Genomic DNA, 24,625 nt, shown 5'->3' with positions numbered 1-24,625 from the left:
TTTCATTTATCGATTGTAAATTTTTTGTTTATACGTCACTGTTCCTATATGAGTTTGTGTATTGTCATTTTGTCATTTAGAGATAGTGATTGGAGCATGTGTACGCCAGGAAATGGAGTGCCAATTGGAGAAGTCGAAACATCTCCGACATTTTCTTCTGACTGAGTTTAATAGAGTTGTGACAGCAGCGGAGGCTGCCAGAAACATTTTCGCCATGTATGGGGATACTGCCATTGGACAGAGCAAGGCAAGAAAATGTCTTTAGCGTTTTAAGAAGGATCGTTTTGACATTAGTGTCTTTCCACGTTCAGGAAGACCTTTTTTGGTTCAATGAAGATCGTTTAAAAGCATCAATCCACAATGATCCTCGTCAGTGTACTAGATAACTGACGAATGTGATGAACTGTAATCATTCCACTGTCGTGCGACATTTGCATGCGATGGAGAGGTTTAAAAATCGGGTGTATGGGTACTGCATGCTCTGAGTCAAAATGAGAAAGGTCAGCAGGTGGTCATATACGAGTATGTATCTCTGCTTGCTTGTCATCAATTGGCTCGTGAAGTGAAGAACACCGACCATTTCCATCCTGTATCGTTACTGATGACTGGAAATGGTGTCGTTATGCTAACATACGGAAAAGAAAGGAATGGTTGAGCCCAAACAAAGCAGCAACTCCTTGTACAAAGAGCAGCACTCATCCGCAAGAAGTAAGTTAGGCATGTCGTGGAGCAGCGACGATGTGGTCTACTATGAATTGCTTCCTCTAGGTGTAACCATCACTGCTAAGATTTATCTCTACAACTCAGACGTCTTGCAGGCGCAGTCCTAGAACCACGACCCGAAAGACTGCTCTACGATAACTCCCACCCGCATTCTGTTAGAATGACAAAAACCACTCTACATGAGTTGGATTGGGAAGTCATTGCACACCCACCTTATTCAACTGATTTTACGCCCTCAGATTTGTACCTTTTCCGCTCTCTACCGAACAACCTTCACGGAACTTCTCCTTTCCGGATGAAAATGCGCTCCGAACATGACTCGACAAGCTTTTCGTCTCAGAACCACGTTATTTCTACTGTCGCGGAATCGAAAAGTTACCCCAGCGTTGACAGACTGTTGTAAATAGTGAAGGAGAATATATTATTGATGACTTAAGTCTCTGTCGTGAGCATCTGTTGTGTTTATTAAACTTACGGAAAAAAGTTACGGACTCATGCACCAACACAATATTTTATTTTTGTTGGCTTACCTTCAACAGTCTGGCAGCTAGCAATCTCTAAAATATCTGATGTAACAGAAAGGCCACGAAACCAGAACTTTGGAAGAAATATGCTGCGCAGCATTTTAGACGCACGCGTGTTTCGTAATGTTGTGTCCAGTTGTGCAAGTCCCTAATACGCATGATGCCTATTTGTTGATAAGCATCATACCAGAGCGTCGTGCTCACCACCGGATTTTTCCTTTGTAGTCCTCGTGAAGTCATTTGAGCTTGTATTTCGCTCGCCTTATCTTCTTATTACGATATATGCGCTTCTAGAGATAAGGACAGCAGTCACCGACTGTGTTTTCAAGTACTTCTGCCCGTAGTATAAACAGCAGTATCGCTGTGCGCGGAAGACAGTCCGTAACCATTTTGCCTCTTCCACTGGTCTGCCAGCAACTCAAGGCAACAGCGAGATGGCCAGCAAATTGCAGTACATCACTTTCTACAATGGACAGAAGATGCCCATTGTAGGCCTGGGTACTTGGCAGGTATGTTACATTACGAAGATTCGCATACGTATTGACCAACGCACATTGTTTGCTACATTCTCAGTGAGTCTGTTGATCTTCATCAAATATGTTTCCCTATCTAAACAAAAAGACATCAACAAGAGTTTGGTATGAACGAACAGGGTGATTCAGGACGAATGTCATATAACTTGTGAGGTAATTCTACATGCGAAAATAAACCGAAGTAGTCCTATGAACATATATCCGTTTTTCGATCGTTATGGAACTGGGGCGCTGTGGTGGACGGAGCGGTGGTGGAACGGGCAACGGTTCCATCCTGCAAGAGGTCTTCAGAAAGTCTCTCACCCATATGAACGTACCCGTTAATGCGTTGGAATGCGAGCAAAAACGTCGGTAAAGTGAGCGACAAGTTCTTCATGTGTGTTCACCTTCGTAGCGTACACATCCCCCTTTAACCAGCCCCATAAGCAGACGTCTAATGAGGTTAGGCTGGGTGATCTGGCATGACAGTTAATGGGTCGACCGCGGCCAATCTACCGTTTAGGAAATGCGTTATTCATACTGGGACACTTGTCTGATACGGCGAATGAGTGATCCATCATGTGGCAAGTACATCTGCCGTTGTTGCTCCAATGTTACATCTTCAAAAAGAGCAGGTAGTTCTTCTATCAGAAGACATACAAATCCTGCCATTTGGCAGGAACGCCAGGTCATCAGTCTTACCACACCAGGTGCTCACTGAGAACTTAACTTGGAGTCTTGTTTCCCTAGTGTCATGTGCGTTTTCCATCGCCCAGGTATGGGAATTGCACATGTTTATGATACCATACACCTCCTGCCATTTGGCAGGAACGCCAAGTCATCAATCTTACCACACCAGATGTTCACTGAGAACCTAACTTGGAGTCTTGTTTCCCTAGTGTCATGTCCGTTCTCCAACGCCCACGTATGAGACTTGCACATGTTTATGATACCATCGCGTGTAAATGTTGCCTCATGTGTAAATAAAGTGTATTGCACTACGTCTTTGTGTACAGCCGACCATTCACAAAATTGTTGTCAGCTTAGTGGGTCACTGGATGCAGATGTTGCTCGGGCTGCTCATGGATTGGGTACAAGCCCTCAGAACGTAACGTATGCCACATCCATGTTTGTGGCATATCGAACTCATGGCTAATGTGTCACGTATTGGTGGTGTGACTCCATTATATCATTGTGATAATGTCTTCCGTTTCCTCAGCTAACTGGACACCCTCATGTTCTGATGTTATGTGTACACTGAGTAGTGTTCAGCAACTCTGGGAAATATCTTGGCACAGGGGGTTCGTCAATCAAGGAAACATCTCCCATATTATGTCAGAGCCGCATGGTCACCGATATTACATTGCCAGTGCACAATTAGCATGTCTGCATATTCTGCATGGGTATGTGTGTGCTATGCTGGTATTCATGGGCGCAATGGACTTGTTTGATTAAACAACACTCAAGCACAACATGCACACAGCCTCAAAACTGCTCTCTGATTCAACACACATTGCACACTGGGTTTACTTGCAGCTGTTAACTCGATGCAGTATCACAGTGCTCCATCTGTTGGAAAATCCCCACACCTCATGTAGGATAGATCATCAATCTGTCCTACCATTATAGTATCCACCATAGCGCCTACACAGCATTTCGGTAAGTAATATTTAAGATTTGGCGGTCTGTGTTGTTTCTTCCATTTAACCAGTGTCCGCTTTCATCATGCGTAACCAAGGTCAGAAATCCTTAAACTTATGTACCTCTGAGAAATCTACAAGGCATTCTCCACATGTCTCTCATTATGTGCCAACTTGAAAGAAACATCGATCTACTGGTAAGAAAAACAAACATGAATTGATTTAGTTCTCAATTTATGGTATGTCTTTGGTGAGACAGTATGTTTAATACTGTAATGGAGTGCCAATTTTTGTACATGTTGACTGCTATATGAGACAAAAGACACGCATGTGTGGGACAGATATGTATGGGCCTTCCGCCAGAGGTTAGAGTCCTCCCGCAGGCATGGGTGTATATGTTGTTCTTAGCATAAGTTGTTTTAAGTAGTGTGTAAGTCTAAGGACCGATGACCTCAGCAGTTTGGTCCCTTAGGAGTTCACAAACACGGATATGTATGATGGATTAGTGTGCTGTTTAGGTTGGTCAGTACCTCCGAATACATTCGGCTAGATCAAGCCAATAACGCTTACTTTCCCCTGAGCAGCAGGTCAGGTGTTGAAGTGTGGGTGCATGAACGCAATACTGTTGGACTAACCTGACAGGTGTGGTCCGCTTACTGGTGCAGTTACAACCATGCAGAAAACAGCCAAGTAGAACATTATGTGACGTGTTTGTGCGAAAACTGTTTGACGCAGAGGAAAACAACCAAAACACTGATGTGTGTACATATTAAGGTACCACATACAAAAATAATTGTTTTTAAACCCGTTACAGCCTGTATATGCAGACAGTGGGACAGGAGCGCAGTGTCTGTGAAACTGAAGAGCTCTCTTGGAAGGAGTCCCAGAGGGACCAGTCATACATGCTTTACTATTCCAAAATACTATCCAATTCGTGTTCATTTTTGTCCTTCTGCAAATATCACTATAATGTGTAATTACAAGTTACGTAGTTTTAAGTGGTTTTTTTTTCGAAAATATTACGTTGTAACTAGTATCTTTCTCTCAAAGTTGCCTTTCTTGCAGCTTCTGTTGAGCTGCTATAACATGCAAGTTGTTCCAGATCATGACGGTCGAAAGGAGATCCTAGAAACAGAGTTTAAAGGTCTGTAACACATGACCGGTAAATGAATATTTTTCCAGTACGAGACCTTGCGCGGCAGTGTTTCATGATAAGTAACTGCACGCTGCAGTGACAAGTGGTTATACAGGCGTTGCCGACCGCAGCGCCGTATTCTGTATTTGAATATGCATGCCCATACCAGTTTCTTTGGCGCTTCAGTGTACAAGGAGGCCAATGAAACATATGTAATTCGAAAGGTGCACAAAGAAAAAAATCTTGTGTGTAAATAGGCGCTGAGAGTGGGAAAAGGAAGCAACACACAGTCGTCTGTGATGTGATCACGGCAGAGTATGGCACTGTCTCTCGTTAGTGGCTGGTTGTCGAAAGTGGATTCTTACTTTTGATTTATGAGTCTCCTGACTGGTTTGATGCAGCCCTCCACAACTTCCTCTCCTATGCCAACATCTTCATCTCAGAGTAGCACTTGCATTCAATGTCCTTAATTATGTTGGATGTATTCCAATTCCTGCCCCTGCCGCCCTGCTTTTGCAAGGCCCTCCAAACCCTCTAATGCCATGTGCTCCGCCTTGCCTTCTGTATCCACCTTCCTTCCCCCACACGACTCCTGTATGACTTTTTCACCTTCCCCCACCTCCTCCTTTTACTCCAACATCTCCGCATTCTTAACACTGTCCACAAAAAAATGGTTCAAATGGCTCTGAGCACTATGGGACTCAACATCTGTGGTCATCAGTCCCCTAGAACTTAGAACTACTTAAACCTAACTAACCTAAGGACATCACACATATCCATGCCCGAGGCAGGATTCGAACCTGTGACCGTAGCGGTCACGCGGTTCCAGACTGACGCGCCTAGAACCGCACGGCCACAACGGCCAGCTAACACTGTCCAGAGGCTTGATCCCCTCCACCCCCTGGTTTCCTCCTTCCTCTCCACTCCTCACCCGTTGCTGCACCTCTAACGCTGTATCCCTCCCTCTCTCCACCTCCACACCCACTATCTCCCTCATCAGGGCGTTTTCCAGCGCCTTTCCCTCCCGGATGTTGAACTTCGCCGTGATATCTACCCTTCCTTCCAACTGTAACCTGGCCTTGTTCCCTCCCCTCCCCAGAGCCCCCCTTTTCCTCTCCCCTCTTCCCAAAGCGGATTTTCCTCCTTGCCCCCCCCCCGAGTCCCTGCACCCCCTCCTCACCTGTGCCCCTCCCACGTCCTTCCCTCCCCAACCCTCTTCGACACTCCCCTGCCCGTCTCCCCCCTCCACCCCTCCCACCCTTCTTCCCTTCTTCCATTCTCCCTCATCTCCATGCCCCTGGCAGATCCTGTGATTGCTCATCGCCTTCAGTGAGCTACGTCAGTATTGTGCTGTTCTCCTGTGTGTCCAGAGCTATGATTTTAATTGTGTGCTGAACTTGTACATAGTGTTACTGTCAGTGATCTTTATGTGCTACGCCGTCCATGGCTACTTTTATGCTCCAGCCCTACTTCGCCTTGTGTTCTTTTAATTGTCCCAGTGTGAGGTTTTTTTGTGTACAATACTTTTATCAGGTTTTTAACTCCATTTTACAGTTGTCCCCTTTTTATCTGTTCTCTTCCATTATTTTCCCCCTTTTTATGTTTATGTACGCCATATTTCTCCTTTGTAATTTTAAATGTCTTCTATTGTTTAATTAATGTCTTTCGGCTGAAGAGCAGCGCATATGCTGCTGCCAGCCTGCCCTGGGTGGGGAATTGAAGTACAATAAAGAAGAATAGAATCCAGTCCCTGCCTTTCTCTACAGTTTTTACCATCTACAGCTCCCACAAACAACATTCACATTTTTCCTTAATGCCTTAACATTTTTCCTTCGTTTTTGTCAATTTTTCCATATGTTCCATTGCTCACCGATTCTGTAGAGAAAATCGTCATTCCCTGTCTTATCACTCACTTCTAACATCCTTCTGTAGCATGACATCTCAAACGGTTGTGTTCTCTTACGAAGAATCCCAAGATTCACAACAGAATGTTATGTTCCAAACACAAATTCTTACAAATTTGTTCTTCAAATTAATTCCTACTAGATAGGCCTGTGGGCGAAATTAGACCAGTTGCGTTTATAAAGCAACGCGATTCAACGTTTGGTTTTACATAATTAACTGGAATTTATACATATTCAGATTCTTAGTTCATATCTGCCATAAAAATATAGCTGTGAACGATTATATGTACAAGTCATTGGACCTTATCTATCATAAAAAATGTTGTGTATCTTAAAGTGATGCATTCCGCGTAACGCAATTTGAAATTTTAGCCTCAGAACTGACTGTAGCAAATGCTGCAGTGTAGCTACGAATATTGCTGAATTTATTCTTTGATTTCTCCTTAATTGTTCGATCGTCTGAACTGTGTCCTTGATACAGTGCGTTGAAAAATATTTTTGTACTAACGGTGGTAAATTAATTTTCTCCTATGACAACACAGCGAGAATACCGTTGTATCTCGTGTAGTAACCTCAGGTGCAAAATGCTACACATTACAAAATCTGCTGTGTAAATTCATCAAAATGTAATTATAGCTCTCAAAATTGTTGGTAATCACGTTTAGTTCACATTAAATGTATCTTTCAAAACACGAAGCGAGGCAGCACAGTGGCTAGCACTCTGGACTCGCATTTGGAAGGACCACAGGTGAAATCCAAGTCTGACTATCTAGATTTTGGTTTTCCGTGACTTCCATAAATCGCTCCAGGCCCGACTTCCTTCCCCCATCCTTGAAACAATCAGAGGTTTTGCTCCATCTCTAATGACCTCGATGTCGATGGGAAATTAAACTCTAATCTTCCTTCCCCGTTTCAAAACCACAATGGAATGAAATTATCAATGTCCACGTTTTTCCCATTACTTTGTCTGCGTATTATCATCGAGTCTAGCAGTTGTCGCTTAGTGACTGCTCTGTATGCGTGTGTCACTGCAAATGAACCACGTAAACATGAACATCCCTAGAACGCGATTTCACGGAATATTGTTACTTTCGTGTGTCATTTCTACTGTTACAGCTGATGGTTACGCGGGGCAGAAGTTGGTAGCACTTCAATTTTCGACGTTCAAGTGTTGGAGATTTTAATGGATGATGAGCGTATCTTCACAGTTATAAATATCAAGACGTTTGCTTCCTTTTACCACTCTCAGCGGCTACGTACACCCGTGATTTATTCTTTGTGCACATCTGTTGCAAAATACCTTTCAAATTATGTATGTTTCATAGGCCTCCTTGTATACTTGAAATTAAAAATCGGTGCTTCAGTTTTAGTGTTCACGTATTAATATTATGATGTTTCATGGTAAAAGATTTCTTTCACAGTGTAGTGCCCTCTTTGACTGCGCTAGTCAGCATTATAAGTCGATCTTGTTTTATCCTGAATATGTTACTCTGCTTCCAAAATAGCTGAATTCCTTAACGTAGTCTACTTCGTAGTCTCCAGTATTGAAGGTAACTTTATCGCTAAATGGCTCTGAGCACTATGGGACTTAACCTCTGAGGTATGTTAAATAACGGGATTGAAATTTGTGGTGAAACAATGGCAATGATAAGATTCACTGATGGCACTGTTATCCTCATTGAATGTGGGGAAGAATTACAGGAGCTGCTTAATGCAATGAACAGTCTGACTACAGAATACTGACTGAAATTAAACTGATAACAGTGACGAAAATAATGAGGTGCAGATGATATGAAATTAGCGATAAAGGCCGGCCGTTGTGGCTGAGCGGTTCTAGGCGCTTCAGTCCGGAACCGAGCTGCTGCTGCGGTCGCAGGTTCGAATCCTGCCTCGGGCATGGATGTGTGTGATGTCCTTAGGTTAGTTAGGTTTAAGTAGTTCTAAGTTCTAGGGGACTGATGACCTCAGAGGTTAAGTCCCATAGTGCTCAGAGCCATTTAGCGATAAAGTTACCTTCAATACTGGAGACTACGAAGTAGACTACGTTAAGGAATTCTGCTATTTTGGAAGCAGAGTAACATATTCAGGATAAAACAAGATCGACTTATAATGCTGACTAGCGCAGTCAAAGAGGGCACTACACTGTGAAAGAAATCTTCTACCATGAAACATCATAATATTAATACGTGAACACTAAAACAGAAGCACCGATTTTTAATTTCAAGTATACAAGGAGGCCTATGAAACATACATAATTTGAAAGGTACTTTGCAACAGATGTGCACAAAGAATAAATCACGTGTGTACGTAGCCGCTGAGAGTGGTAAAAGGAAGCAAACGTCTTGATATTTATAACTGTGAAGATACGCTCATCATCCATTAAAATCTCCAACACTTGAACGTCGAAAATTGAAGTGCTACCAACTTCTGCCCCGCGTAACCATCAGCTGTTACACTAGCAATGACACACGAAAGTAACAATATTCCGTGAAAGCGCGTTCTAGGGCTGTTCATGTTTACGTGGTTCATTTGCAGTGACACACGCATACAGTGCAGTTACTAAGCGACAACTGCTAGGCCGATGATAATACGCAGACAAAGTAATGGGAAAAACATGGACATTGATAATTTCATTCCATTGTGGTTTTGAAACGGGGAAGGAATATTAGAGTTTAACGTCCTATCAAAAAATGGTTCAAATGGCTCTAAGCACTATGGGACTTAACATCTGAGGTCATCAGTCCCCTAGACTTAGAACTACTTACACCTAACTAACCTAAGGACATCACACACATCCATGCCCGAGGCAGGATTCGAACCTGCGACCGTAGCAGCAGCGTGGTTCCAGACTGAAGCGCCTAGAACCGTTCGGCCACAGCGGCCGGCTAACGCCCCATCGACATCGAGGTCATTAGAGATGGACAATCTCTGATTGTCTCAAGGATGGGGAAGGAATTTGGCCTGGAGCGATTTATGGAAATCACAGAAAACCAAAATCTAGATAGCCAGACGTGGATTTCACGTGTCGTCCTCCCAAATGCGAGTCCAGAGTGCTAAACACTGTGTTGCCTCGCTTCGTGTTTTGAAAGATAGATTTAATGTGAACTAAACCTAATTCTCAATAATTGTGAGAGCTATAATTACATTTTGATGAACTTACACAGCAGATTTTGTGATGTGTAGCATTTTGCACCTGAGGTTATTATACGAAATACAACGGTATTCTCACTGTGTTGTCACAGGAGAAAATTAATTTGCCACCGTTAGTACATAAAATATTTTTCAACGCACTGCATCAAGGACACAGTTCAAACGATCGAACAATTAAGGAGAAATCAAAGAATAAATCCAGTAATATTCGTAGCTACACTGCAGCATTTGGTACAGTCAGTTCTGGGGCTAAAATTTCAGACTGCTTTACGCGGAGTGCATCACTTTAAAAGATACACGACATTTCTTATAATAGATCAGGTCCAATGACTTGTACATATAATCGTTCACAGCCATATTTTTATGGCAGATATGAACTAAGAATCTGAATATGTATAAATTCCAGTAAATTATGTAAAACTAAATGTTGAATCGAGTTGCTTTATGAACACAACTGGTCCAATTTCGCCCACAGGCGATACTAGTAGGAATTAATTTGAAGAAGAAAGCCGCGCGGGATTAGCTGAGCGGTCTATGGCGCTGCAGACATGGACTGTGCGGCTGGTCCCGGCGGAGGTTCGAGTCCTCCCTCGGGCATGGGTGTGTGTAATGTCGTTGGGTTAGTTAGGTTTAAGTAGTTCTAAGTTCTAGGGGACTGATGACCTCAGATGTTAAGTCCCATAGTGCTTAGAGCCATTTGAACCATTTGATCCCCGCGAGCACGCAGAAGTGCCGCAACACGACGTGGCTTGGTCCCGGCGGAGGTTCGAGTCCTCCCTCGGGCATGGGTGTGTGTAATGTCGTTGGGTTAGTTAGGTTTAAGTAGTTCTAAGTTCTAGGGGACTGATGACCTCAGATGTTAAGTCCCATAGTGCTTAGAGCCATTTGAACCATTTGATCCCCGCGAGCACGCAGAAGTGCCACAACACGACGTGGCTTGGACTCGACTAATGTCTGAAGTAGTGCTTGAGGGAACTGACATCATGAACCCTGAAGGGCTGCCCATACATCCGTAAGACTACGAGGAGGTAGAAATCTCTTCTGAACAGCACGTTGCAAGACATCTCAGATATGCTCAATAATGTTCATGTCCGGGAAGTTTGGTGGCCAGCGAAAGTGTTTAAACTCGAAAGAGTGTTCTCGGAGCCACTCTGTAGCAATTCTGGACGTGTGGAGTGTAGGATTGTTCTGCTGGAATTCCCCAAGTCCGTCGAATTGCACAATGGACATAAATGGATGCAGGTGATCAGACAGGACGCTTACATACGTGTCACCTGTCAGAGTCGTGTCCAGACGTATCAGGGGTCCCATATCATTCCAACTCCACACGCTCCATACTATTACAGAGCCTCCACCAGCTTAAACAGTCCCCTGCTGACATGCAGGGTCCATGGATTCATGAGGTTGTCTCCATACCCGTAAACGTCCATCTGCTTGATACAGCTTGAAACGAGACTCGTCCGACCAGGCAACGTGTTTTCGATCGTCAATAGTCCAAATGTCGTTGTTGACTGACCCAGGCGAGGCATAAAGCTTTGTGTCGTGCAGTCATCAAGGGTACACGAATGGGCCCTGATGACTGCACGACACAAAGCCCATGTCGATGATGTTTCGTTGAGTGGTTCGCACGCTGACACTCGTTGATTGCCCAGCATTGAAATCTGCAACAATTTGCGGAAGGGTTGCACTTCTGTCACGTTGAATGATTCTCTTCAATCGTCGTTGGTCCGGTTCTTCCAGAATCTATTTCCAGCCGCAGTGATGTCAGAGATTTGAGGTTTTACCGGATTCCTGATATTCTCGGTACACTCGTAAAATGGTCGTACGGGAAAATCCCCACTTCATCGCTATCTTGGAGATGCTGTGTCCAATCGCTCGTGCGCCGACTATAACACCACGTACAAACTCACTTAAGTCTTGATGACCTGCTACTGTAGCAGCAGTATGCGATCTAAAAACTGCACCAGACACTTGTCGTCTTATGCAGGATGTTACAAAAAGGTGCAGCCAAACTTTCAGGAAACATTCCTCATACACAAAGAAAGAAAATATGTTGTGTGGACATGTGTCCGGAAACGCTTTCTTTCCATGTTAGAGCTCATTTTATTACTTCTCTTCAAATCACATTAATCATTAAATGGAAACACACAGCAACAGAACGTACCAGCGTTTCAAACACTTCGTTACAGGTAATGTTCAAAATGTCCTCCTTTAGCGAGGATACATGCATCCACCCTCCGTCGCATGGAATCCCTGATGCGCTGACGCGGCCCTGGAGAATGGCGTATTGTATCACAGCCGTCCACAATACGAGCACGAAGAGTCTCTACATTTGGTACCGGGGTTGCGTAGACAAGAGCTTTCAAATGCCCCCATAAATGAAAGTTAAGAGGGTTGAGGTCAGCAGAGCGTGGAAGCCCTCCATACAGTGACGTGGTCAACGTTACCTTGTACAGCAGCAACTTCTCTGACACTGACATTAGGGTTATCGTCAACTGCACGAAGAATTGCCTCGTCCATTGCAGGTGTCCTCTTCGTTCTAGGTCTTCCCCAGACGCGAGTCATAGGCTGGAATGTTCCGTGCTCCCTAAGACGCCGATCAATTGCTTCGAACGTCTTCCTGTCGGGACACCTTCGTTCTGGAAATCTGTCTCGATACGAACGTACCGCGCCACGGCTATTGTCCCGTGCTAATCCGTACATCAAATGGGCATCTGCCAACTCCGCATTTGTAAACATTGCACTGACTGCAAAACCACGTTCGTGACGAAAACTAACCTGTTGATGCTACGTACTGATGTGCTTGATGCTAGTACTGTAGAGCAATGAGTCGCATGACAACACAAGCACCGAAGTCAACATTGTCTTCCTTCAATTGGGCCAACTGGCGGTGAATCGAGGAAGTACAGTACATACTGACGAAACTAAAATGAGCTTTAACATGGAAATTAAGCGTTTCCGGACACATTTTTTCTTTATTTGTGTGTGAGGAATGTTTCCTGAAAGTTTGGCCGTACCTTTTTGTAACACCCTGTATAGGCGTTTCTGACCCCATCGCCGTATACTGTATATTAAGATATCTCTGTATTTGAATACGCATGCCTATATCAGTTTCTTTGGTGCTTCAGTGTAATGCTTAGAGGTTATCATTAACATGAACACCAGCTGTTGTGCTGTTGTGATGCGACTGAGAGGTATATCTGATTCGTGTCTCACGAAGTAATAAGTTACATTATTTTGGTTGCTGGTATACCTCTGAATATAAATGTGATGGTTTCAGTCATCGACAGGCGATGTCGGAAAAGCTGTGGACGCGGCTCTTGAGGCTGGCTACCGGCATATCGACACCGCCTACTCCTACCGCAACGAGAAGGAAATCGGAGACGTCCTCAAGAAGTGGTTTGACTCCGGGAAGCTCAAGCGGGAAGATGTGTTCATCGTCACGAAGGTAGGAGGGTAGCTAATATATACAAAGCTCGCAGTTGCTGACACATATAATGTGATAAGTGCTCATTAAGGATCCTTGTTACTGCAATGACATGCTGCACAAATCTGCACATTTGTATAAAAAATCATTGTATGTACGAGGCGTGTTTTTAAGTAAGTACCGTTTTGCCACACCGCGGCCGCAGCGCTGCAGACGGCGGTCTGTGCATGCGCACTGGGTACCTACATCTGTTGTCTGCGCACTGACGCCATTACAGTCTGATTCTTCCTTGTTTACGTTGTGTACCGAGTGTTTAAGATGCCACCGATAATCGTGAGTCACGTCGACTGTGAAGTATGGGCTGTTATAAGATTTCTTAGTGCTAAAGGCCTAAAAGCGATCGATATTCATCGTGGGATCTGTGCAGTTTATGGAGAAAACATTATGAGTGATGGAATGGTAAGAAAGTGGGTGAGAACATTTAAAGATGACCGCACAAATGTGCATGAAGAACAACGGAGTGGGCGTCTTTCGGGCGTTAATGAAAGTTTGGTGCAGGAAGTGGACAATAAGGTGAGAGAAAACAGACGCTTTACGATTGCCTCCTTGCGGGATGACTTTCCTAATGTTTCTCGTAGTGCTTTGTATGGCATTGTGACCGAGCACTTGAATTACCGAAAATTGTGCACACGTTGGGTACCGAAAATGTTGACGGATGTGTAAAAAACCAAACGTTTAGACAGTGCATTGACTTTCCTTGAGCAGTACCGCAACGACGGTGATGATTTCTTAAGCCAAATTGTTACAGGTGATGAAACATGAGTGGCCTACGTCACACCAGAATCAAAGCAACAGTCCTTGGAAAGGCGGCATTCAAATTCACCCAGAAAGGTGAAGATTAAGCAAACAATTTCTGCCCGGAAAATCATGTGCACAGTTTTTTGGGACAGAAAAGGAGTATTGCTTGTGGAATTTCTGCCTCGTAATGAGATAATCAATGCAGCAGCTTACTGTAAGACATTGCACAATCTGCACCGTTCAGTTCAGAACAAAAGACGTTGCAAGTTGAGCAAGGGCATCGTTTTGCTGCAAGACAATGCCCGTCCACATGTGGCGAATCAGACCAAAGATCTCATCACATCTTTTCGATGGGAAACTCTATATCATCCTCCGTACAGCCCCGATCTTGCGCCCAGTGACAACCATCTGTATCTGCACTTGAAGGAACACCTGGGCAGTCAGCGTCTTCAAGACGATGACGAAGTCAAAACAGTGGTGATGCATTGATTAACAAGTCTGGCGGCAGACTTCTATGAGGAGTGTATTCAAAAACTGGTACAACGTTATGAAAAGTGCCTCAATATTGACGGAAATTATGTAGAAAAGTAGATTAAGGGACAGGCTTTCATGTAAAAATAAAATTATTGAGATATCTTAGCACATCTTTTTTTGTTTCAAAACGGTACTTACTTAAAAAAACATGCCTCGTATGTACGTTTCACATCCCCTCCTAAGCCACTGCATCTGTTTCAACCAAACCTGGGACCAATATCGCCTACCTTGTGCCAAGAGGCATCGTGGGGATACGAACCACGTAGCCCTCATGGGGGTGAGGTCAGAGGTGAAAAAGTTACTCAAGAACATCTGGAGCAGTTCCAGGCATAATACAGACACAGAGGTGACAAAAGTCAAGGTATAGCGACATGCCCATATAAATGTGGCGGTAGTATCGCATACACAGGGTATAAAAGGGCAGTGCATTGGTGAAACTGCCGGCCGCGGTGGCCGAGCGGATCTAGGCGCTTCAGTCCGGAATCATGCGAATGCTACGGTCGCAGGTTCGAATCCTGCCTCGGGCATGGATGAGTGCGATATCCTTAGATTAGTTAGGTTTAAGCAGTTCTAAGTTCTAGGGGACTGATGACCTCCGATGTTAAGTCCCATAGTGCTCAGAGCCATTTGAACCATTGGTATAATGGAAATGTCGTGTGACGAGGGCCTTCCGTCGGGTAGACCGTACGCCTGGTGCAAGTCTTTCGATTTGACGCCACTTCGGCGACTTGCGCGTCGATGAGGATGAAATGATGATGATTGGGACAACACAACACCCAGTCCCTGAGCGGAGAAAATCTCCGACCCAGCCGGGAATCGAACCCGGGCCCTTTGGATTGACATTCTGTCACGCTGACCACTCAGCTACCGGGGACGGACGAACCATCGGTGAAACTGTCATTTGCCTTGAGATCGTTCATGTGAAAATGTTTCTGGCGTGATTATGCCACTTGATGGGAATTAACAGACTCTGACCGCAGAATGGTAGTTGCAGCTAGACGCGTGGAAATCGTTAGGGAATTCTATATTCCGAGATAAATTAAGAGTGTGTCGAGAAAGCCACATTTCAGGCATTACCTGCCACCACGGGGAATGTGGTGGTGGAGGGCCTTTGCTTATCGACCGAGAGCAGCGCCGTTAGCGTAGAGTTTTTAGTGATAACAGACAAGCAACACTGCATGAAACAGCCACAGAAATCAATGTGGGACGTACGAGGAACGCGTCCGTTAGGCCAAGTGCGGCGAAATTTGACGTTAACGGGCTATGGCAGCAGACGAAGGACGCGAGTGCCTTCACCAGCACCACGACATCGCCTGCAGCGCCTCCCCTTGGCTCGTGATCTTTTCAGTTGGACCCTAGACGACTGGAAACCCGTGCCCTTGTGAGATGAGTCCCTGTTTCAGCTGTTAAGTGCTGATGGTGGGGTCAGCATGTGGTGTAGACCCCACGAAGTCACCGACCCAGGTTGTCAACAAGGCACTGCGCTAGGTGGTGGTGGCTCGATAATGGTGTGGGCTTTGTTTACACGGAACTGACTGGATCCTCGGTTATGTTCGGCTGCTTGGAGATCATTTGTAGCTATTCATGGACTTCATGTTTCCAAACAACGATGGCGTTTTGTGGATGTGACAATGCGCGATGTCACCAGGCTACAATTGTTCGCGATCGGTTTCAGGAACATTCTGGACAGTTCGAACGACTGATTACGCCACTCAGGCCGCCTGACGTGAATCCCATCGAACGGTTAAGGGACATAATCTGGAGGTTAGTTCTATGCACACAATCCTGCACTTGTAACACTTTCGCAGTTATGGACTGCTATAGAGGCAGCTTGGCTCAATATTTTTCCAACGACCTGTTGAGTCCGTGCCACGTCGAGTTGCAGGACTACGCCAGCCAAAAGGAGATCCGACACGATATTAGGAGGTATTCCATAACTTCCGTCAACTCAGTTTCTAGAATAACGTGAATGTATTTTCAAGATCGGAAAACCATAATCTGAAATCGCTGATGTACACTCCTGGAAATGGAAAAAAGAACACATTGACACCGGTGTGTCAGACCCACCATACTTGCTCCGGACACTGCGAGAGGGCTGTACAAGCAATGATCACACGCACGGCACAGCGGACACACCAGGAACCGCGTTGTTGGCCGTCGAATGGCGCTAGCTGCGCAGCATTTGTGCACCGCCGCCGTCAGTGTCAGCCAGTTTGCCGTGGCATACGGAGCTCCTTCGCAGTCTTTAACACTGGTAGCATGCCGCGACAGCGTGGACGTGAGCCGTATGTGCAGTTGACGGACTTTGAGCGAGGGCGTATAGTGGGCATGCGGGAGGCCGGGTGGACGTACCGCCGAATTGCTCAACACGTGGGGCGTGAGGTCTCCACAGTACATCGATGTTGTCGCCAGTGGTCGGCGGAAGGTGCACGTGCCCGTCGACCTGGGACCGGACCGCAGCGACGCACGGATGCACGCCAAGACCGTAGGATCCTACGCAGTGCCGTAGGGGACCGCACCGCCACTTCCCAGCAAATTAGGGACACTGTTGCTCCTGGGGTATCGGCGAGGACCATTCGCAACCGTCTCCATGAAGCTGGGCTACGGTCCCGCACACCGTTAGGCCGTCTTCCGCTCACGCCCCAACATTGTGCAGCCCGCCTCCAGTGGTGTCGCGACAGGCGTGAATGGAGGGACGAATGGAGACGTGTCGTCTTCAGCGATGAGAGTCGCTTCTGCCTTGGTGCCAATGATGGTCGTATGCGTGTTTGGCGCCATGCAGGTGAGCGCCACAATCAGGACTGCATACGACCGAGGCACACAGGGCCAACACCCGGCATCCTGGTGTGGGGAGCGATCTCCTACACTGGCCGTACACCACTGGTGATCGTCGAGGGGACACTGAATAGTGCACGGTACATCCAAACCGTCATCGAACCCATCGTTCTACCATTCCTAGACCGGCAAGGGAACTTGCTGTTCCAACAGGACAATGCACGTCCGCATGTATCCCGTGCCACCCAACGTGCTCTAGAAGGTGTAAGTCAACTACCCTGGCCAGCAAGATCTCCGGATCTGTCCCCCATTGAGCATGTTTGGGACTGGATGAAGCGTCGTCTCACGCGGTCTGCACGTCCAGCACGAACGCTGGTCCAACTGAGGCGCCAGGTGGAAATGGCATGGCAAGCCGTTCCACAGGACTACATCCAGCATCTCTACGATCGTCTCCATGGGAGAATAGCAGCCTTCATTGCTGCGAAAGGTGGATATACACTGTACTAGTGCCGACATTGTGCATGCTCTGTTGCCTGTGTCTATGTGCCTGTGGTTCTGTCAGTGTGATCATGTGATGTATCTGACCCCAGGAATGTGTCAATAAAGTTTCCCCTTCCTGGGACAATGAATTCACGGTGTTCTTATTTCAATTTCCAGGAGTGTATGTGAAAAGTATGTCATTTTAGACTGCTGAAGACAGTGTGTTTTAAACTCAGCGGTCTTTCTTCTCTTTTAGGCATAAAATGTTTAACTTTTGTTCTCTCACTCAAGTCCAGTCAAACCTGAAAAAAGAAAAATATTTTACAAAATTTCTGTATGAAATTTAGCCCACCTTTACCTCCCACTCTATAAAAGTGTGGTGTGCGTACTGTAAGACCTTCGGTACACACACCATCAGATTATTTGACTTGTCGCTCTAACGAAGCAGGCGAGTGTCAGCAATATGTCTCGTGGTCTTATTGCGGCGTGTTTATCTTCTGCCGTTAGGTCAGACGATAGAAATGCCACTTGCACGCTTAGAGTAGCAAATTGACGGTGACCAACTTAAAACAGAACTTGATTAATTTTCACATATATTTATTAAAATAATAAAAAAATAGATATTATGTAACTTGATTCTGGATGCTGTTTACAATTGACAATCTGAAGATCCTTTGGTCTTGGTACGTTAATCTTATTCTCACATATTTCTGATACTTGACAAAGTGTCTATACATTTCTCTTCATGGCTATGTACAGTAATATGATAATGTTATTAGGCGCAGACTGAAACTTGACTACAGACTAATGCAGACTAATGCAGACTGACTAATCGGAGGTCTGTACACGCGTTATAATACCTTGCGTGTTCAGGTATCACTGCGTGAGTGTGATCCGCGAGGAGAAAAGGTTCTACCTTAGCAGCAATCTCTTTGGCTGCGTTACATACTAATACGCGGATCGGCGGAAGCAGAATTTGGTCCGTCTCTAAGACAGCGCCATCTCGTAGTGCGGAGACAGACGAGCACTGCACCTGCGCTGTTGTGCTTAGTGGGGCGCGCTCTATTGGGAAAGTTGTGTACACGCTGACTACGCGGAACTATGTACACAACAAAAAGTCTACGTGTTACCAAAACTGTATCCCCACAAACTGGTATCCAACTTAAACTCGTATGCTAACCTTTCACCAAACAGAACCTAATTTGAACTGAACTGTAACTGATCTGAATGCAGCTTGTCTCTGTATTAAATTCGCAACTGAAGTAAAACAATTACCTGGACCTAATCAAAATTCCACTTACCTCGCGTGTTGACAACATTGTTGCAGATTTCATGAAAGGACAACAGCAAACATCAAGCAGGCAGCGGCTAAGCTACATTTCTATTTCCAAACAAAATTTCCAAACTATGCTCAAACTGTTTCATACCACATGGTACAATGTCGTAATGCGTAATGAAAAACAGTGGGATGGGGAGGGCAACTATTCCTACGAAACGATATTCCAAAACAACCGTTTTAGAAGTAAGTATGTATTCAGAAAGACAGCGTAAGATTTCGCGTGATCTTCACGCATAACATAGGTCTGAACAATACTATGTTAATCAAAGTGAACAATGATTTAAAAGGGGCCAAAATGTTAACAGAGAATTTCTGTAAAAATCAAACAGCTTAATCAGTTGATATGTTAATGCACGACTCAGGGGAGACACTATGAGCTATCCGTCCGGTCATTGAAATGTTTGTTCTCTTCCTGTAGTCTCGGCAGTTGTCATACTATACATTCGTTACAGAATGTGAGTCATGTGGTAAGAATACACTACCGTCGCAAGTAAATGTGATGAATAGTAAGAGCAGGCGAGATACCACATAGACGTCTCACAGACATGAAAACAACAAGTAAACGGCTGTGAACTATGTTACGAAAAAGGAATTCAAGATTCAAGACTTCCAACACGAAATGCAATTTTAAAAACGTTAAAAATGAATGTTTGGACAGGGCACAGAGAAATTGTGTGATTATGAAACTGTCGCGTTCATTTTTTGCAGCTTATGTGACAAACTGTTATGTTTTCATCATTTCCTTGGGAGTGATCACATTCACATTCATACGAGCACCTACATCGGGCAAGGAGGAATATCTCACTCAGTTACCTGGCACACAAATTAGGCGCGACGATAAGAGATTTGCATCATATGGCAAATGTACCTGCACTGTCGCTAATGCCGTGTGTGACACACCAGACATGTTTTCTGCTGGAAGATTTGGTTGACTTGTCGCCTTGTGATCAAACGTTTGCGGTTTCCATTCGAAAACCACTTTCTTTCGGCTGCTAGGTGTGCAGAATCAATTGTCGTTATGTGTCCCTAGCTTACACCTCGCTGTTGCAAACGGACGTTACACCACGACACAGACGCAAATTTGAATAAAGCGAACAGCGAAAAAAAAAAATCAGCACGAAGGTGATGTGAGCACAGCTCCCCAGCTTGTTAGCCCATTACCATAACCACTTAACCACGACGCCACATCTGCTTCTGGCTGCTTTATATTGCAGCTCGTATCCTTGGGCCCTTCACTGTTTCTATTTTGCTTTTTTTTTCCCAGTCCAGTACGGCTTCTTCATGTTTTCGTGTTTGATCTGTGTTAACTTTTTGACAGGCTGTCCACTGGGCTCTCTTACCCTTAATTATGAGGGATGGGAGGGGGTGTGCGGTGGGGAGTTTCCCTTTTAAGAATGTATCAGACTGCGCAGAGGCTAAGACTGTCACGACAAGATCAAAGATTGCTTAACAGTAACATAACTTCCCCTCTCTCTAACGTGCACATCAGTAACACATACACTACTGGCCATTAAAATTGTTACACGAAGAAGAAATGCAGATGATAAACGAGTATTCATTGGACAAATATATAATACTAGAACTGACATGTGATTACATTTTCACGCAGTTTGGGTGCATAGATCCTGAGATATCAGTACCCAGAACAACCACCTCTGGCCGTAATAACGGCCTTGATACGCCAGGGCATTAAGTCAAACAGAGCTTGGATGGCGTGTACAGGTACAGCTGCCCATGCAGCTTCAACACGATACCACAGTTCATCAAGAGTAGTGACTGGCGTATTGTCACGAACCAGTTGCTCGGCCACCATTGACCGGACGTTTTCAGTTGGTGAGACATGTGGAGAATGTGCTGACCAGGGCAGCAGTCGAACATTTTCTGTATCCAGAAAGGCCCGTACAGGACCTGCAACATGCGGTCGTGCATTATCATGCTGAAATATAGGGTTTCGCAGGGATGGAATGAAGGGTAGAACCACGGGTCGTAAGACATATGAAATGTAACGCACACTGTTCAAAGTGCCGTCAATGCGAACAAGAGGTGACCGAGACGTGTATCTAGTGGCACCCCATACCATTACGCCGGATGATACGCCAGTACGGCGATGACGAATACACGCTTCCAATGTGCGTTCACTGCGATGTCGCCAAACACGGATGCGACCAGCATGATGCTGTAAACAGAACCTGGATTCGTCCGAATAAATGACGTTTTGCCATTCGTGTACCCAGGTTCGTCGTTGAGTACATCATCGCAGGCGCTCCTGTCTGTGATGCAGCGTCAAGGGTAACCGCAGCCGTGGTCTCCGAGCTGATAGCCCATGCTGCTGCAAACGTCGTCGACCTGTTCGTGCAGATGGTTGTTGTCTTGCAAACGTCCCCATCTGTTGACTCAGGGATCTAGACGTGGCTGCCCGATCCGTTACAGCCGTGCGGATAAGATGCGTGTCATCTCGACTGCTAGTGATACGAGGCCGTTGGGATCCAGCACGGCGTTCCGTATTACCCTCCTGATCCCACCGATTCCATATTCTGCTGACAGTCATTGGATCTCGACCAACGCGAGCAGCAATGTCGTGATATGATAAACCGCTATCGCAATAGGCTACAATCCGACCTTTATAAAAAGTCGGAAAGGTGATGGTACGCATTTCTCCTCCTTACACGAGGCATCACAACAACGTTTCACCAGGCAACGCCGGTCAACTGTTGTTTGAGTATGAGAAATCGGTTGGATACTTTCCTCATGTCAGCACGTTGTAGGTGTCGCCACCGGCGCCAACCTTGTGTGAATGCTCTGAAAAGTTTGATTTGCATATCACCGCATCTTCTTCCTGTCGGTTAAATTTCACGTCTGTAGCACGTCATCTTCGTGGTGTAGCAATTTTAATGGCCAGTAGTGTAACAATCAAAATGACATGACCATCTCACAAGCGTACCGGAATAAATATCTTTCAAGTGCTGATGTTGTCACGATTCCCGTCTAACGATGCAGAGAGTGCACTGACCGGAGGACGCTTTATTTCCAGCTGCCAATGATGGGCAACAGGGCGTCAGCGGTGGAGAAGTACATCAAGCTGTCCCTGTCCGCCCTGCAGCTGGACTACGTCGACTTGTACCTGGTGCACAACCCCGTGGGGATGCAGGACGTGGAGCAGGGGCGCTACCCCAGGGGCCCAGACGGCAAGGTGATGCTCGACATGGACACCGACCACGTCGCCATTTGGAAGGTACTGTACTCACTGCAGGTAACGTGTCCTCGTGTACTAGTTTCCCTAACTCATTCACAGATTGAAGGAAGGAAAACATGATGGAAAACATCAAAAGCTCTGCCCATCAAAAAATTTCTTCGATTTCTTCTTGGTATGTGTCCTCGGAGTCTTGCGCGACGGCATACATGAATAAAACGTTCTCGGTTTTCCAGCCGCGTCAATTCGAATAAAATCCTCGGACTTTCGACGGCCATCTTCGCCATCGTCGTCAGGAGTTCACTGACTGCCGGGACTGCTATGGTTTCTCCCTTATATAGGCATGATGACATCATCAGCAGCCAATCAGATCGACCCAACGTGGGGCGCGCCCGTAAGTCGACCCGGGCAGCTGGCGGAGCTGTCGCCCGTGGCAGCACAGGTGACGGCAGGTGGCGCCAGGGGCAAGCACCAAGTTTGAAACCGCCGCTCCCGAATCTGTCTCTGCTTTCTTTCGATGTCCAACGCCCGTCCCCATGCCCTGCTGAGCGTGTATCCCTGGTCTCTGTTGAAATTGTTGTTGTTTAAACGAATCTCGGCCGCTTCCTTTATAACGGAGTCCCAATATGTAGACGCATGTGCCAACACTTTTGTATTTTCGAACTGCATTTTATGTCAGTTTTCTGGGTAATCCTCCTTTATGGCCGACTTGTCAAGCTCCCTTTGTTTTATATGGCGCTTGTGCTCAGTACAATACTCCGCAACCGTGCGAATTGTCTGTCCAATGTACGTGCTGCCACATTCACAAGGTACATCATACACACCGGACACTCGGAGAGCAATTTCGTCTTTAACAGGGCGCAACACATCTCGTATCTTGGGGCCGGGCCGGAACACTGGTCTTAGCCCATGTTTCTGCAGCAGACGTCCTAACTTGGTGCTAGTTGCTCCACAGTATGGTAGGAATACAGTCCGTTTGGTCTCTTCTACTGATTCACCAGGTGTCTTTCGTCGGCGGCCCTTGAAAGCGTTTGCGATTTCTCTTTTGCTGTGTCCATGTTCCCTGAAAAGACGTTTTAAGTTTTACAATTCAGGCCGTAGGTGGTCGTTGTCAGAGATAATCTTGGCTCTATGAACCAACGTGTTCAGGACAGCTTTCTTGTGTACAGGGTGGTGGAACCTACTGGCGGTCAAGTACCGATCAGTGTGTGTTGGTTTCCGGTACACTGAATGACCAAGCTGGCCTCCTGCCTTCCGCTCAACCAAAACATCCAAGAATGATAGCTTGCCGTGCTTCTCCATCTCGACAGTAAATTTAATGTTGGGATGTACACCATTCATATGACAGACGAACTGCTGTAGTGTATCTTCACCGTGAGGACATATCAGGAAGGTGTCATCAACATATCGTGGAAAGAAAGACGCCCGTAATGTCGTAGTTTGCACAGCCTGCTCCTCGAAGTGCTCCATGAAGAAATTTGCAGCTGCTGGAGACAGTGGTGATCCCATGGCTGTGCCGTCCGTCATCTCATAATACTCATCACAGTACGAAAAGTACGTTGTCGTTAGGACGTGACGGTACAACTTAATGATTCCAGATGGAAAATGTTGCGCCAAAAGATCGAGCGTATCCTGTATTGGCACCGTCATAAAAAGTGACACAACGTCCAGGCTAACCATTAGGTCGTTTGGGCCTATCTTCATCCTCTTGAGTGTCTCAACAAATTTCTACGAGTTGACAACATGGTGTTCGCAATATCCCAATTTTGGTGCTAATAATCGTGCCAGATGTTTAGCAAGTCTGTAGGTGGGCCAACTGATTGCACTAACAATGGGCCTCAGAGGAACACTTTCCTTGTGTGTCGTTCTTCTGGGTACCCCCTCGTAACACTGTATTTGGAAGTTGCTTGCGGATGAGTCTCTGTACGGGAGTGTAGATTTGGAAGTAGGGCTGAGTGGATACGGAGCGCTGTGCTCGCCTTGTGCAGGCAATGGAGGCCCAGGTGGACGCGGGTCGCGCGCGATCCATAGGGCTGTCCAACTTCAACGCGCGCCAGATCAAGCGCGTGTGGGAGTCCGCGCGCATCAAGCCGACCAACCTGCAGGTGGAGATGCACGCCTACTTCCAGCAGCGAGAGCTCAGGGCCTTCTGCCGCGCGCTGGACATCACCGTCTGCGCCTGGGGTCCCCTGGGCACCCCTCACATCTACTCGTTCGTAGAGAAGCAGGGCGGCGATGTCAGCAAGTACGTACACCCTAATCTTCTGGTATCTGTAACACTGTAATCATCATGCAACTACTAGGCCTACAGCGTTTGTTTATTTCCAACATGCTCCATTACAAGTTCTTGTGTCACTACATGTATGTATTGTGCGTGTGTGTGGAGTGGAGTGTAATGTTTGTGTTGTATGATGATGCTGATGATGAAACTGATGAGAGAAGGGGGACGGTGAAACCTGGCACCAGCACATAGCCTACTTCTCGTGAATAGCAA

At 46.0% G+C, this 24,625-nt stretch overlaps 1 protein-coding gene across 1 annotated transcript in view; it reads left to right on the top strand.

Annotated features, from left to right (window-relative positions):
* Positions 1-1,634: 1,634 nt before the first annotated feature.
* Positions 1,635-24,625, top strand: part of LOC124717328 (1,5-anhydro-D-fructose reductase-like) — a 45,600-nt gene continuing 22,609 nt past the window's right edge. Inside the window, exons 1-4 of the mRNA XM_047244159.1 lie at positions 1,635-1,756; positions 12,869-13,036; positions 21,973-22,173; positions 24,120-24,376. Coding sequence (XP_047100115.1) covers positions 1,682-1,756; positions 12,869-13,036; positions 21,973-22,173; positions 24,120-24,376 — 701 coding nt within the window. The 5' untranslated portion in view covers positions 1,635-1,681. The remainder of the gene's footprint in view (positions 1,757-12,868; positions 13,037-21,972; positions 22,174-24,119; positions 24,377-24,625) is intronic.

This window comes from Schistocerca piceifrons, chromosome 9, assembly GCF_021461385.2.
Source record: "Schistocerca piceifrons isolate TAMUIC-IGC-003096 chromosome 9, iqSchPice1.1, whole genome shotgun sequence".
Classification (NCBI taxonomy): Eukaryota; Metazoa; Arthropoda; class Insecta; order Orthoptera; family Acrididae; genus Schistocerca; species Schistocerca piceifrons.
This window is presented reverse-complemented; position numbering and strand designations above follow the sequence as displayed.